This window comes from Hordeum vulgare, chromosome 4H (assembly GCF_904849725.1).
Source record: "Hordeum vulgare subsp. vulgare chromosome 4H, MorexV3_pseudomolecules_assembly, whole genome shotgun sequence".
NCBI lineage: Eukaryota > Viridiplantae > Streptophyta > Magnoliopsida > Poales > Poaceae > Hordeum > Hordeum vulgare.
In genome coordinates, this window is record NC_058521.1 from 556673238 (window position 1) to 556689712 (window position 16475).

The 16475-nt window shown below is 48.3% G+C and overlaps 1 protein-coding gene across 1 annotated transcript; it reads left to right on the forward strand.

Moving 5' to 3' along the window:
- The first annotated feature begins 12750 nt into the window (after window positions 1-12750).
- On the forward strand, window positions 12751-14128 carry LOC123450751 (vegetative cell wall protein gp1-like). Its single transcript, XM_045127854.1, has 4 exons — window positions 12751-13304; window positions 13709-13839; window positions 13923-13971; window positions 14117-14128. Exons 1-4 carry the CDS (start codon window positions 12816-12818, stop codon window positions 14126-14128), a joined length of 681 nt encoding a protein of 226 aa, XP_044983789.1. The 5' UTR covers window positions 12751-12815.
- Window positions 14129-16475: the final 2347 nt, after the last annotated feature.

Genomic DNA, 16475 nt, shown 5'->3' on the forward strand with positions numbered 1-16475 from the left:
TTTATATCCTGTTCAAGCTTGCACTCCATGTTAGTCAAACTCATTGCATCTTGATGACTGTTGTCGCTCTCTAGTTGGTCGCTTCCAAGTCTTTTGCTAGCCTTCACTTGTACTAAGCGGAATACTGCTTGTGCATCCACTTCCATATACCCCAAAGTTTTTCCATGAGTGTCCACCATACCTACCTATTTGCGGTATCTACCTGCCGTTCCAAGTAAATTTGCATGTGCCATTCTCTAAACCTTCAACAAATAATCTGTTTTGCATGCCCGAACCACTCATGTGGTGACAGGGGCTATTGATATCTTCCATGTTAGGCGTGTTATCCTCGACATGTGTTTATTCACTGTCATTCACGAGAAAGGGGCCGGTAATTGGAATGCACAGTTCCACGCTTAAATCAAAAACATAACTGTAAAACAAGACTCCCCCGGATTGACGTTAGTATGGACGGTACCCGAGGATTCGGCTAGCCGTGGAGTGTGATTGATTGGTGGTGGGGGAGTTAAAACTTTAGTTTTCTGTTTGGGAACCGCCTATAGCATGAGTAGCGTGGAAGATATTGAGAACTTTTGGTCATTGCGTTGAGAATGAAAGCATGCCACCCAAAATTATTATCTCTGTTTTCAAAGCTTGAGCTCTGGCACCTCTGCAGATCAATGCTTCCCTCTGCTAAGGGCCTGTCTATTTATTTTCCTGTTGAGTCATCCTCTTCTTATATAAGCACCAATTAGAGAGCACCTCTGTCATTTTTATGCTTTGCTTTTGATTGATATTGAGTATGACCATGACTGGATCTTCGTTGCTATGAATTACAATGTTTAGTCAGCCCTTGATCTTTGAAAGTGCTCTCATTTATGTTTTGTGGTCTCAGAAAGAGCTAGCGAGATACCACCTATTCATATTGCTTCATGCCTGTTTTGATTGAATTGTTGGTATCTGAAACTCATTATTATTTGCTCGCTAGCTGATTATGCCATTGATATTAGTTTACCGTGAGACCTTTGTTTCACTTGCTTATGTGGTTAACTTGTGATCTTGCTAAAATTCTGGTTACGAGTTAGACATAGCTACAACAACAAGATCAAACAGAGTTTGTCAAAGTTTTTCTTTCTCTTTCAGTTTGTCAACTGAGTTGCTTGAGGACAAGCAAGATTTTAAGCTTGGGGGAGTTGATACGTCTCCATCGTATCTACTTTTCCAAACTCTTTTGCCCTTTGTTTTGGACTCTAATTTGCATGATTTGAATGGAACTAACCCAGGCTAACGCTGTTTTCAGCAGAATCGCCATGGTGTTGTTTTTGTGCAGAAATGAAAGTTCTCACAAAGTCCTAAAAATTTACGGAGAATTTTTCTAGAGAATATGAAAAATACCTGCGCAAAGGTCCAGCAGAGGGGATGGGCCAGTGGGCCACAAGCCTTGTTGCCGCGGCCACCCCCTGGCCGCGGCAACCAAGCTTGTGGGGCCCACGTGGCTCTGCCGCCCCCAAACTCAGCTCTATAAATTCACTTTCGCCCAGAAAAAAATCAGAAGAGAAGATTTCGTCGCGTTTGCGATACGGAGGCACCGCCACAACCTGTTCTTCATCTAGAGGACAGATCTAGAGTCCGTTTTGGGCTCCTGAGAGGGGAAATCGTCGCCATCGTCATCATCAACCTTCTTCCCTCTCCAATTCCATGAAGCTCTTCATCGCTCATGAGTAATCTATTCGTAGGCTCGCTGGGCGGTGATGAGTAGGATGAGATCTATCATGTAATCGAGTTAGTTTTGACGGGGATTGATCCCTAGTATCCACTAGGTTCTGAGATTGATGTTGCTACTACTTTGACATGCTTAATGCTTGTCACTAGGGCCTGAGTGCCATGATTTCAGACCTGAAATTATTATGTTGTCACCAATATATGTGTGTTTTAGATCCGATCTTGCAAATTGTAGTTACCTACTATGTGTTATGACCCGGCAACCCCGGAGTGACAATAACCGGAACCACTCCCGGTGATGACCATAGTTTGAGGAGTTCATGTGTTCACCAAGTGCTAATGCGTTGTTCCTTTTCTTTATTAAAAGGAAAACCTTAATATCTTGTAGTATCCTTTTGGACCCCCCTGCCACGGGAGGGATGGACAATATATGTTATGCAAGTTCTTTTCCCTAAGCACGTATAACTACACACAGAATGCATGCCTACATCACATTGACGAACGTGAGCTAGCCATATATCTCTCCGTGTTATAATTGTTGCATGATGAATATCATCCAAACGAATCACCGACCTATTGCCTATGGGTTTGTCCCACTGCTGTTGTTACTTGCTGTTACTTGCTTTGCTCCGCTGCTGTTACTACTGTTGCTGCTGCTGTTACTTGATTTGCTGTGCTGTTGTTACTACTCTTGCTGCTATTGTTACTTGCTACTGTTGCTACTTGCTACTGTTGTTACTACTGTTGTTCCTTGCCACTGCTGCTACTCGTTACACTGTTGCTACCTGCTACAATTCTTGTTCGCACGGCGTTGACGGGGAAGAATATTTCCCGTCAACGGGCAACTTCTGGTGCCATTGATACAACAGTTAGGAATAGTGTGCCGTCAACAGATCGTTTCTGACACCATTGTTATCATACTACTTTGCTGCTGATCCTTTTCTTGCAGATACTAATCTTTCTGGTGTTGTTGAATCTGATACATGCAGCTGCTAATACTCGAGAGTATCCTCTCACCTCTTGCCTGGCGAATCAACAAATTTGGGTCGCATACTCTACCCTCGAAAACTGCCGCGAACCCACGCGCTCGTGGGCCATTGCAAGACAATTGCTAATTGTTGAGCAACTGGGAGCAGTTCTGGCTCTGTTGTCACGAAGGCAGCAAGCTAGGGACTCGTCAACAACATTCTTCTAGTGTCGTTGTCGGGGACTACCGTTAGCATCACCTCCAGGTGGACCCCCGAAACCCTTTCGGTGTTCCCGGTACATTACCGGTGTCGCCCGAAACAATTCCGGCGACCAAATCCTCACTTCCTATATATAATTATTTACCTCCGAACTATTCCGGAGCTCCTCGTGACATCCAGGATCTCATCCGGGACTCCAAAAAACCTTCGGTAACCTCGTATAACAATTCCCTATAACCCTAGCATCATCGAACCTTAAGTGTGTAGACCCTACGGGTTCGGGAGGCATGCAGGCATGACCGAGACACCTCTTCGGCCAATAACCATCAACGGGGTCTGGATACCCCTGGTGGCTCCCGCATGTTCCACGATGATCTCATCGGATGAACCACGATGTCAAGGATTCAATCAATCCCGTATACAATTCCCTTTGTCTACCGGTATAGAACTTGCCCGAGATTCGATCGTTGGTATCCCCATACCTTGCTCAATCTCGTTGCCGGCAAGTCTCTTTACTCGTTCCGTAGCACATCATCCCGTGACTAACTCCTTAGTCACATTGAGCTCATCATGATGATGTTCTACCGAGTGGGCCCAGAGATAACTCTCCGTCACACGGAGTGACAAATCCCGATCTCGATTCGTACCAACCCAACAGATACTTTCGGAGATACCCGTAGTGCACCTTTACAGTCACCCAGTTACGTTGTGACGTTTGATACACCCAAAGCGCTCCTACGGTATCCGGGAGTTGCACAATCTCATGGTCGAAGGAAAAGATACTTGACATTAGAAAAGCTTTAGCATACGAACAACACGATCTAGTGCTATGCTTAGGATTGGGTCTTGCCCATCACATCATTCTCCTAATGATGTGATCCCGTTATCAATGACATCCAATGTCCATGATCAGGAAACCATGATCATCTATTGATCAACGAGCTAGCCAACTAGAGGCTTGCTAGGAACACATTGTGATCTATTTATCCACACATGTATTACTGTTTCCTGTTAATACAATTATAGCATGAACAATAGACGATTATGATGAACAAGGAAATATGATAATAACCATTTTATTCTTGCCTCTAGGGCATATTTCCAACAAGATCTGGGCGACGTCGAGCATAGGACGCGCCTAAGCCACCAACTGCTACCCCTCTCGTCGCTCGCTCGAACCAAGAAGGAAGCCACCACCGCCGACATGGCGCCCGCCGGAGAGCCAACCATGCGACCCACCCTCTAGAGCCGCCGCTCCGGCATCCAAGTCCAGGACCTCACCCACTGCCCACACCACAGAGTACCAGCCATGGTAGGAAGAGCGGAAGTCCACATCTTTCACTCCTAGCCCGGCATGAGCCACGAAGTTTGGTCCGGCGCCACCACGGTAGGGGCCCAACCCTATGTCCCCAGCCAATCCCGGTGGACTAGGGGAGACACACCTCCGTGATTCCCGACGGCCGTCACCAAGTACACTCAGACAACGCCATACCCGTGGCCCTCGACTCCGTGTTGCCCGACAGTACCGTGAAGTCCCGACCACCACCAACGACCACCGTACCAAAGGAGGGAGGGACCTCCCCGTCCGCGGGTACATCCTGGATCCAGCCTAATCACACCTACGCGGAGTAGCAACTCCGACACGTCTCAGGCCCCGATCAGATCCTCATGAGCACGCGCCCCCGGTCATAGCCATTCTAGACCGAGGAGAAGGAGGATCACATCCGCCACGCTGCACCGTCGATGGGGGCACGGCCACCACAGAGCTCCGCCGCCCCCACGAACCCGCTCCACCTGCACCCCCGTCAAGCCGGTCACCGCAGCCATACCGCGGGACCCTCCCGACAGGGCACACCACCACGCCACACCACCACCGACACCCAAAGCCACCGGCGACGGTCGGCCCGCGCCACCACAGCCCGTGTCGCCCACGAGACAACGGACGAAGGAGCCCCTTATGCAAATCTGGCAAGGTCCAGCGCCGCCGCCCCAAGCACGCCCCGTCACCCCGGGACCTCCAGCAGCAGCCAGAAACAACCGCCACCACCGAACCTCGCCGGGCCACCACGATCGGCCGCCACCGCCGTCCAGGACCCACAGCGGCCGCCGACCCCGCGCCCCTCACGGCTCCCAACGCCAGATCTGGCGCAGGAACCCGCAAGCATGCCCCTCCATCGAGCAGCCCGACGCGCCACGAAGCCACCTGTCGCCGTCGTCGGCAGAGATGCGCCGCGCCGCCGCGACCCACCAACAGCGGCGCCGTGGCCCGTGGACGCGTCCCACACCGGCGCCACAGGTGAGGGGACGAGGAGGCCTGCCGCCGCCAGCGCCGGCCAGGCTTTGCCTGGGCGCACTCTGTGGCGGCGGCGGGGAGGAAGAGGGCGGGAGGAGGGGAAGAGGCCGGCGACGGCTAGGGTTCCCTCCCCGTCGCGTGCGGGAGCGACGCGAGAGGGCAGGGTGATTTGTGCTTTAGAGATATTGTTACCGCCACTATCTATACCTATTAATAATGGAAATAAGTATTCTTAGTCCATCATGCTATTTTATAGAAAATCCCTGATGCTTTTAACATTAAACTCGTAGTATATGTTAAATGTTAAAAAAAATACTCATATCTTCTAAACCGTAACTCCAAATTTAACATACTATATATGGAATTTGATTAGAAAAATATGTAGAATTTAAATATGATTTTATTTTACCTGTTAAACATTTAATAAAATAACTATCTAGGGTGCAATCTTAATAAATAAGTCATTATTCGTCTTTCTTCCATACCGGTACTCATCCGGATTGAAGATGAACACGTCAACAAAATCAGGATTGGAGATAAAACTGAAGGTCACTTGCCCGATTCTTTATACGTATTAAATCTACATGCAAGCCGTGTTAAAATAAAAGACCTGTGAAATTTTGAACTGCACTTTTGTAGGATAAGACCATCTTTGTTTGTGTCGTAACTACAAATTCGCAGATTATAGACCATTTTTTATAAATTAAGAGCGTGTGGTATTTTTTTCTTCCGTTGCAACGCAAGAGTCCTTTTGCTAGTAATTACCTATTGTTATTACTATTCATTTTTGGGATAGCTCACCACCTAGCCGCAGAAAAAAGGATAGCTCACCACCCATATCGAATGTTTTCTAATTATAATTAGATGTTCCAGAACTGCTACCCTTTTACTGGATAATTATTAATATAGTTTTTGGTTTTGTTGTGAAGCATCATGTGAGTCATCTTCTATTTCTAAATAGCTACCATTCACTAGCTATTTTTCCTAGACATGCAACTATGCCACATGAAAAGTTATGCATTCCAAGTCATAAATTACATTTTTTTATTACTCTATGCATGCAAGCACCACATCATCAATTCATGCATGTTACTCATAAGTTATCTTCTATTTTTAAATAGCTACCATCCACTAGCTATTTTTCCTATACATGCAACTATGCCACATGAGCAACGTTATGCATGCAAGTCACATTGTTTTTTTTATATTACTCTATGCATACAAGCATCACATTTTCAATTCATGCATGTTACTCATAAGTTATTTTTTGCATTAGATTTCGTATTGTCAATATATATGTTGGTCGCTAGCACCATACACATATGTAGTCAACATTCACATATTTGTTAGAAATGACAACCTTTTAATTGCAATCATTCTTTCTCTTTTCATACATGTTTTTTTTTTCATTTTTAAGATTACATTCCCTTCCCATTTCTTATAATTTTTTAGCAATTTTCATGTATTCTTTTAGCATGTTTCCTGCAGCAACGCGCCGGGTCATCATCTAGTATTTTTGAAAAGGGGAGCAATCCCTGGCCTCTCCATCGAGCGAGCAGAGCACACAACCATAGCAACATGTGAGTATTTTTTTTTTGGAAAAGGAGGTTAAACTCCTGGACTCTGCATCAATCGATGCATGCGGTCATCTTTAGTAATTATTTTACAAATGTCTAACAAGAACATACATCAATCCATCCGAAGCCACCACTCACACCTACAAACTCTATAATGTAGAATGCTCTCACATTTCATATCTAAAACTAGTGTCGTCGCCAATCCATCCGCATAACGTGTCGGGACCAACAACCGGTGCAACAGACCTAAGGCGCACACCACATGCACACATTTTAGAAGCTGCCATCATTTTTGGACCACTGACTCATCTTCAGGAAAGAGATCCGCATCATCCTTGTTAGTCTTTACATTCGTCGACGCCACCACAAAGCCCAACGGCGCCACCCCCTGCGCTCATCCGTCCAGACGCGAAGACTTGGAAGAACTGTCGTGCATAACACGTGTGCCAATCAGGCATGACTTAGCGTAGCACCTGTTAGTCAGGCATGACTTGACAGCTCCACCAAAGCTCCGTGCAAGACGAAGCCACTCCATCTTCTGCCTTTGTCACCCAACGCTGCTCTACAAACAATGTTCCCACCAAAAAAAATGGCACCGGGGTACCGCCATCGTCTGATCTGGAAGACCAGATCCTAGGGTTTCCCCCGAAGCAGTGCTCACCACCAGCAACCGTCAAGGATCCACATAGTGCCCACCACCACTCACCCTCAAGGCGACGCCCTCAGAAAGGTCACGTCAAGGACGCCGCTGCCGCCCACCGGAGTTAGGGTTTTCACCCGAGGGCAGGTAAGAGGGAAATAGAGGAGCAGACATAGACTGACATCTTCAAGAAGAAAAGTGGCGCCCTGAGCGTCGTCGTCGGTGTGGTCGGGCGGGGCCAACCAAGAGTTTCCTCCAATCCGGATCTCCTTCACTAGCTTCACCTCCACCCACAAGTCAAGGTCCCGGCAAGCCACGCCGGCATCGCAAGGAACCTCCACTCCCGCGCCCTATCGTCGAGTCCAATCGCCGTGCCGCAACCACACCGACAACCAACGTCACCATCATGAGTTGCCCCACCGCAAGATCGACCAGGAGCAACAGGGAACCAGCTGGAGGTAAGCTTCCAACCAGGACGCCAGAGCCCAGGCCAGCCACATCTACCGGGGGACAGCCCCACGCCACCCGAGTTGCCAGCGACTAGATCTGACCTCGCCAGATCGGGGCCACGAACACCACGGGCACGCCCCACACAGCCATCCACACAGTCACCAAGGCCACAACAGCCGTGAAACACGCACGAGAGCCTTCCATCGCCGCCCGAGCATGCGCGGTTGCGCCTTGCTACCAGCACGCCGCCACCCGCCGAAAGGACCGCCCGTGTCGTTTCCTTCAGCAGAGGGGAGAAGAAGTCCCGCCGCCGATGCCAGCTGGGCTTTGCCCGACGACGGCGAGGAGGAGAGGAGGGAGCAGGGGCGGGGCCGACAACGCTAGGGTCCCCTCGATCGCCACGGGGGCGACGCGTGGGGGGGGGGGGGGGGTGTACACGAGGGACGCGAGGCGCATCATGTGAGTCGTGGTCGATCTATATAGACTTGGCCACTACATGACGTGGAAGAGACGTTTGGACCTCTCGGGTAGTTGGAATTTGGAAATAGATGATCAATGGTACTCACCGTTAATTAGTTTACACAGAAGGGAACCTAAATTACATGATGGAGACATGGTGATCGAGCTAATTAAGAAACAGGAATGACATGCACTCGCAGTTTCGCTTCGACCCATATTAGGGACAAACAGGTTGTTGCTAATCTCCATCCAATTTAATCGCTATATATGCGTATATTTTGGCACGCCTTGCGAAATCCACCACAAACTAGCACTAATCGAGTAGTTGTACTATGTCCATTTGTAAACATGAAAACCTATAAAATCTCAAGTATGCATATAAGCCTTCCGAACACCGATAATGATCTATTTCGTCCGTTCCTAAATATATATAAGACCTTTTAAACATTGCATTATAAACTACATACGAATGCATATAGACATATTTTAAAATGTAGATTCATTCATTTTGCTTCGTATGTAGTCTTTTAATGAAATCTTTAAAAAATCTTATATTTCAAAATTGAGGAAGTAAATTCTTGCGAGCCTAGAACTGAAATTCTAGTTAACTTCGAACAAAGACTCACCATAAAAAGACCCTATTTAGCGAGAGGGGCGATGTGATTGTGCTCCTGAGTTCGAAAGCTATATACCTCGCCCAAACCACAGCTCAATGTTCATTCACGTTTTCAGTTGTGATTTCTTGCATGAGATGCAGCTTTACTCTGGCTTTATCACGTTTCCAACGCCGCAGTTTTACTCACGTAACTATTTTATAATTGACCTATATATGTATATATACACATAAAGAAGGCGTCTGCTCGTCGGCGTGTTGGTTGTTGCAAAAGGCTTGAATGATTGATATACATACAAGCTGAGCGCCCCTGTCTGTCTCACTCGTTTGCTCGACATGGACATTGCCGGAAATAATAACTACCTTCGCTCTCGTCCTAATGTACGTTCAAATTTTTAATGAAATTCAGTACACCTAGGGCAATTCGGAGCCCATATGTCACCCACACGGAAATTAGGTTGCGGTTTATGGTTGGAAACTTTCAAGGCCGTCAAGGCCTTGATTAAGAGCATGGTTAATAGTATAGCCAACTGCTGGCTATAAGCAGTCTTATAGCCCACCTTATAGTTAGTTTGTACAATAGTTAGCTATAAAAGAGTACTACTTTTATCATATATGGCCCACGTTTCATTCTCACAAAGCACCTAGGAGCACGTGCTAGAGCTGACTCTTCACGAAGAGCCCGCTTCCCTTCTCTCTCCTCTTCTCTCTCATCCAACTCAGCATAAATATAATATTTTAATCCTTACAGCCTGCTGACTGGACCTTATTATACTTGCTCTAAGCACCGGCGTGTCCTTGCTACATTGACGGTTCAGATGACGCTTCATTGCAGCCTGTCGGCGAAGCTTCCGCTGCAGCTCCACCACCGGCCTGATGGTGCTTCATTGCAGCATGACGATGACTAGGTGCTAGGACGAAGCACGGCAGCGACTAGATGCTATGATGTAGCATGCGTAGGGCATCGGTGGTGACTGTTGCCATGGTCGCATGCCGTCCGTTGGCCTGCAAGCAGCAGTGGATGTTGCCACGACATCATACTTTCCTTAGCCTGCAGATGTGTGGTGGTCGGTCATGGAACAAGCCTTCTCCTTCTCATATAAGGATATGAGAAAGGCGACTGCTACAGATCAATTGATTGATTTCATGAAAAAATCAGTCAAGTCGTGGGCCGTCGGATCCTTGCTCTCGCAGTCGTTGGATTCGGTAAACGTTGTTGTGCGGGTTATCCCCTCCCCTCGTCGTAGTCGCAACGGGAGCAATTGGAGCACGTCACCGTGGGTAGCAGCGCCGCTCCGCTCGCAGCAAGAGCTGCACCTCCGTACCGGCAGCGCAAGGATTCTCCATCATCGGCCGCCGGTGATGCTACAGTGTAGCGCTGGCACCCCGTCGCGGCAGTGCTTCATCGTAGCACCCGTCGGCCGCCAGTGATGTTTCACTGCAGCTTAAACGCCGCCGCCGCACCGCGTTGCATCACAGTGCCGGCTGCACCTAGGGGCGTTGCATAGCAACACCGCGACAACAAACATCCTGACTTTCACATCGGCAGTCCGCATCGTAACATGGATGCACCCCGGTCCCAGTGCAATGAAGCTCCGGCACCGGCTTGCAGCAGCTTCGCTATAGCATCTCCTGCTGCAAACACATCTTTGCTGCCGGACATGGAAGCAACTCATAGCCTCTCCCTGCTGCAACGTAGCTCTCCCATCAGCGCGGCAACAACATGGTCGAGCATTGCTTGTTGCACTACAGCTCCGCCGTGGGGCATGGCAGCAGCACCCTCCTAACCTAGACTACATCAACGAGAGGTGAGCAACGACTGGGGCTGTAACCCTGGGAAGCCGGCTTGCGGCGAACGATGAAAAGAAGGTCGTGGCAAGAGCAAGATGTGAAGACACAGAGAGAACTGTGTGTTGATGGGAAGACGAGGACGATGGAAAAACATCTGGATGGTTCGCTAGGGATGAGGTTCGATGGGGATGAACGGTTGGTGGTACATGCCGCCAGACGCCACGCGTCGAGCGTTCGAGGCGACTTACGAGCCAAGAAAACCAGTCGGCTTAAAATCAGCGTTTTTCATATTAATAACTTTACAATACATAGTAGTCTCTCCGTTCCTAAATATAATTCATTTTAAATATTTTAATATTGACTACATACAAAATAAAATAAATAAACCTACAATTTAAAATATGTTCAAACACATATGTAATTCATATTTAAAATATTTAAAATAATTTATATTCAAAAAGGGAGTACTATCGAAATCACTAGTTAGAGCATCTTCAACAGTCTATATGTTTAATCGTTGGTTAAATGTCCACGTCAGCAACCAACAACACATCATACAAGCTCTTCAATTGATTGCATGTTAATCGTATGTAAAATAACTAAACGGGTTCACTAAATGTTGAAGAAATCGACATGCTTGCCTCGGAGCTTGTGCATGAACCGTTGCTTCAAGTTCATACGGTTTCATTCTCTCTCTTCTTTTATTATGTGCCATGTCATTCAAATCGTCTATGTGGCAATTTTATCAACGATGATCATACGAATATTGAAGACGCCCTTAGCGAATACACCTTCCAACCATCACTTCCATCATCACATGTTGTGACAAGTGGCGCACTGCATGCGTGCCATTTGTCGTAACCTGAGAGTTTTCCCTTTTTTCGTACATCCATATTTTCAAAACATTTTATCTCCTAAACCGTGCGTTTAAATCTCGAACCGTTTTCACCGTTGACTTTCTCGCGTCAAGATTTTTAAAACTAGATCCCATGTTGATAGGTTTTGACGAACTTTTTTTTCGTGAAAAAACCGAAATAAAAAACCGGACGAAAAAACCGTGCCTCACGCGATAGAAAAAAAATTAGAAAACACGTTTTTTCCTTTCCGAGAGGCACGGGTCGTGCCTCTCGCGGAAGCAAAACCGTGCCTCTCGTAAAAAAAAGAAAGGAAAAAACGCGTTTTTCCTATTTCGGAAGAGGCAGGGGCGTGCTTCTCGCAAAAGACAACACCATTCCTCTAAAAGAAAACAGAAAACACGTTTTTTCCTTTCGGGAGAGGCACGGGCGTGCCTCTCGCGAAGGCATAACCTTGCCTTTCGCGGAAGCAAAATCGTGCCTCTCGTGAAAACAGAAAACACGTTTTTTTCCTATCCGAAAGACACGGGCGTGCCTTTCGCAAAGGCAAAACCGTGCCTTTCGTGAAAGCAAAACCGTGCCTCTCCTAAAAAACAGAAAACGCGTTTTTTTTCCGAAAGGCATGGGCGTGCCTTTCGCAAAGGCAAAACCGTGCCTTTTGTGAAAGCAAAACCGTGCCTCTCGCAAAAAAAATGAAAACACGTTTTTTTCTTTCTGAGAGGCACGACTGTGCCTCTCGCGAAAGCAAAACCGTGCCTCTCTAAAAAAACAGAAAATCCGCGTAAAAAAACACGTTTTTTCGTAAAAAAAATTCGTTCAAAAGTTACCAAAGACCGATGAAAACCATAACACTATTTTTTTTTCAAAAAAACATTAAAAAAGGCGAAAACGCATGCGAAAAATAAAAAAAAATAAATCTGAAGAAAATAATCAAAACGCGACACGTGACGACGGCTGAAAATGCGTCAAGTGGCGACGCGTGGAAGCGATCGTTGAAAGGCTCGCGAGGTAGCGTTCCTAACTAGTTGCTCCCACAAGTACTATGTGTTTTAGGCTGGTGAGAACATTCGACCGGGCCGCCTATATTGTGGGTGACGGGGCCAGGAGGAGCCCCGAAAAGCGGCCCGCCCTGCCGAAAAATTTCGAAATGAAAACCCCAGCCGAGAGGCGGGTGTCGAAGCCAATTTTTCAAAGCGGAGACCCGAAACCCCACCAAACCCCCTGTCTCTCGATCCTCGCGAGTCAGCGCCATGTCGTCCCCACCACAACCACAGCGGCCACCTACCGCCACTGCCCCGCCCACCGCCACGCCCCCTCCCCCGGCCACCGCTCCCTCGCAGCCCCTGCCGCGCGCCTTCCTCGCCACCTCCACCGCGCCGCAGCGCGCCGCGAACCCGACCCCGACCCCGACGCCGCTCTTTACCGGCCGCCCGCTCAACCCTAACCCTAGCCACGCCTCCCCCGCGCACGGCATCCTCTACCCCGTCGCCACATCATCCTCCATCCCCGCCACCGCCGCGGCCGTGGCGGCGAACCATCGCCGCGCCCCCCACGTCGGCGTCGTGTACCCGCGCCCCCACGCCGTTGCTGTCCCCACCGCCCCGCCGTCCCAGCGTCCCCAGGCGACAACGCAGCAGCGGTCCTACGCCGCCGCGCCGCGGGCCGTGGTGGCGGGCGTGACGCCGCGTCCCGAACACCCTCCCCGAGGGGTTCCAATAGCCCCGCATCCTCAGCTCAAGGTGAATGGCTATTTTTTAGTTCGTGGGCTTCCCTTAATTCTCACCCCCAGGGCATTTCGATCTCGCGAACTGAATGCCTAATCGGTAATGCTGCTAGGGGTTTCATACGCAGGTTGATGTTTATTGCACCCATTTTGGCAATCTGATGAAGTATTATTGTTGAGATATGGCCACCTTGTGAATGTGCAGGCGCTGGTGATTTATAGACTGTGAAATCAACGGAGGAAGGAAATCATAGTATCTTGTTGTTTGAGCACATGTTATTTGATTTTACACAGTGCTGTTTCGTGTTCTGATTTATGGCCTTTCAGGCATTGTGCTGATTAGGACATTCCTTACCTGTAAATTATGCTGTCAAGATTTGTGAGCTTCTCTTGTAACATTTGTTTTTTGGGGTAATGTAGGTTAATGCTGTTCGAGCTGTTACTCCATCTCTGGCTGTTACTCCATCTCTAGTTGTTACTCCATCTCCAGCTGTTACCCCATCTCCAGCTTTTACTCCATTTCCTCAGGAGCATGTCAACACAAAGGAAAGGTAAATAACGAAACTGCAAGCTTATAATTTGTCTCTCGGACTGAAAGTTTGAAGTGAAATTTTGTAACTTGGATTCATTGCAGAGAAAGTACCAAAGAAAACGCTACAACTGTGGTGATCAATGACCGCAAAGTACGTCAATCTTTATTAAAACTTCCTCTTTACACATAGAGTTGAGAGATGTGATATCTTGTACTATGGTTAACACTCTAGTAAGAGGACAACGGTTCTACTTTTTGACTAGTTTACATGTCTAGTTACTGTTGCAAATGACTAGCCAAATGACTAGCCACATGAAAAGTTATGCATTCCAAGTCATAAATTACATTTTTTTATTACTCTATGCATGCAAGCACCACATCATCAATTCATGCATGTTACTCATAAGTTATCTTCTATTTTTAAATAGCTACCATCCACTAGCTATTTTTCCTATACATGCAACTATGCCACATGAGCAACGTTATGCATGCAAGTCACATTGTTTTTTTTATATTACTCTATGCATACAAGCATCACATTTTCAATTCATGCATGTTACTCATAAGTTATTTTTTGCATTAGATTTCGTATTGTCAATATATATGTTGGTCGCTAGCACCATACACATATGTAGTCAACATTCACATATTTGTTAGAAATGACAACCTTTTAATTGCAATCATTCTTTCTCTTTTCATACATGTTTTTTTTTTCATTTTTAAGATTACATTCCCTTCCCATTTCTTATAATTTTTTAGCAATTTTCATGTATTCTTTTAGCATGTTTCCTGCAGCAACGCGCCGGGTCATCATCTAGTATTTTTGAAAAGGGGAGCAATCCCTGGCCTCTCCATCGAGCGAGCAGAGCACACAACCATAGCAACATGTGAGTATTTTTTTTTTGGAAAAGGAGGTTAAACTCCTGGACTCTGCATCAATCGATGCATGCGGTCATCTTTAGTAATTATTTTACAAATGTCTAACAAGAACATACATCAATCCATCCGAAGCCACCACTCACACCTACAAACTCTATAATGTAGAATGCTCTCACATTTCATATCTAAAACTAGTGTCGTCGCCAATCCATCCGCATAACGTGTCGGGACCAACAACCGGTGCAACAGACCTAAGGCGCACACCACATGCACACATTTTAGAAGCTGCCATCATTTTTGGACCACTGACTCATCTTCAGGAAAGAGATCCGCATCATCCTTGTTAGTCTTTACATTCGTCGACGCCACCACAAAGCCCAACGGCGCCACCCCCTGCGCTCATCCGTCCAGACGCGAAGACTTGGAAGAACTGTCGTGCATAACACGTGTGCCAATCAGGCATGACTTAGCGTAGCACCTGTTAGTCAGGCATGACTTGACAGCTCCACCAAAGCTCCGTGCAAGACGAAGCCACTCCATCTTCTGCCTTTGTCACCCAACGCTGCTCTACAAACAATGTTCCCACCAAAAAAAATGGCACCGGGGTACCGCCATCGTCTGATCTGGAAGACCAGATCCTAGGGTTTCCCCCGAAGCAGTGCTCACCACCAGCAACCGTCAAGGATCCACATAGTGCCCACCACCACTCACCCTCAAGGCGACGCCCTCAGAAAGGTCACGTCAAGGACGCCGCTGCCGCCCACCGGAGTTAGGGTTTTCACCCGAGGGCAGGTAAGAGGGAAATAGAGGAGCAGACATAGACTGACATCTTCAAGAAGAAAAGTGGCGCCCTGAGCGTCGTCGTCGGTGTGGTCGGGCGGGGCCAACCAAGAGTTTCCTCCAATCCGGATCTCCTTCACTAGCTTCACCTCCACCCACAAGTCAAGGTCCCGGCAAGCCACGCCGGCATCGCAAGGAACCTCCACTCCCGCGCCCTATCGTCGAGTCCAATCGCCGTGCCGCAACCACACCGACAACCAACGTCACCATCATGAGTTGCCCCACCGCAAGATCGACCAGGAGCAACAGGGAACCAGCTGGAGGTAAGCTTCCAACCAGGACGCCAGAGCCCAGGCCAGCCACATCTACCGGGGGACAGCCCCACGCCACCCGAGTTGCCAGCGACTAGATCTGACCTCGCCAGATCGGGGCCACGAACACCACGGGCACGCCCCACACAGCCATCCACACAGTCACCAAGGCCACAACAGCCGTGAAACACGCACGAGAGCCTTCCATCGCCGCCCGAGCATGCGCGGTTGCGCCTTGCTACCAGCACGCCGCCACCCGCCGAAAGGACCGCCCGTGTCGTTTCCTTCAGCAGAGGGGAGAAGAAGTCCCGCCGCCGATGCCAGCTGGGCTTTGCCCGACGACGGCGAGGAGGAGAGGAGGGAGCAGGGGCGGGGCCGACAACGCTAGGGTCCCCTCGATCGCCACGGGGGCGACGCGTGGGGGGGGGGGGGGTGTACACGAGGGACGCGAGGCGCATCATGTGAGTCGTGGTCGATCTATATAGACTTGGCCACTACATGACGTGGAAGAGACGTTTGGACCTCTCGGGTAGTTGGAATTTGGAAATAGATGATCAATGGTACTCACCGTTAATTAGTTTACACAGAAGGGAACCTAAATTACATGATGGAGACATGGTGATCGAGCTAATTAAGAAACAGGAATGACATGCACTCGCAGTTTCGCTTCGACCCATATTAGGGA

Coding starts and splice junctions, on each gene's coding strand:
- LOC123450751 (XM_045127854.1), top strand. CDS start 12,816: ATGTCGTCCCCACCACAACCACAGCGGCCACCTACCGCCACTGCCCCG. Junction 13,305..13,708: donor CCCCGCATCCTCAGCTCAAG/GTGAATGGCTAT, acceptor GGGGTAATGTAG/GTTAATGCTGTTCGAGCTGT. Junction 13,840..13,922: donor CATGTCAACACAAAGGAAAG/GTAAATAACGAA, acceptor GATTCATTGCAG/AGAAAGTACCAAAGAAAACG.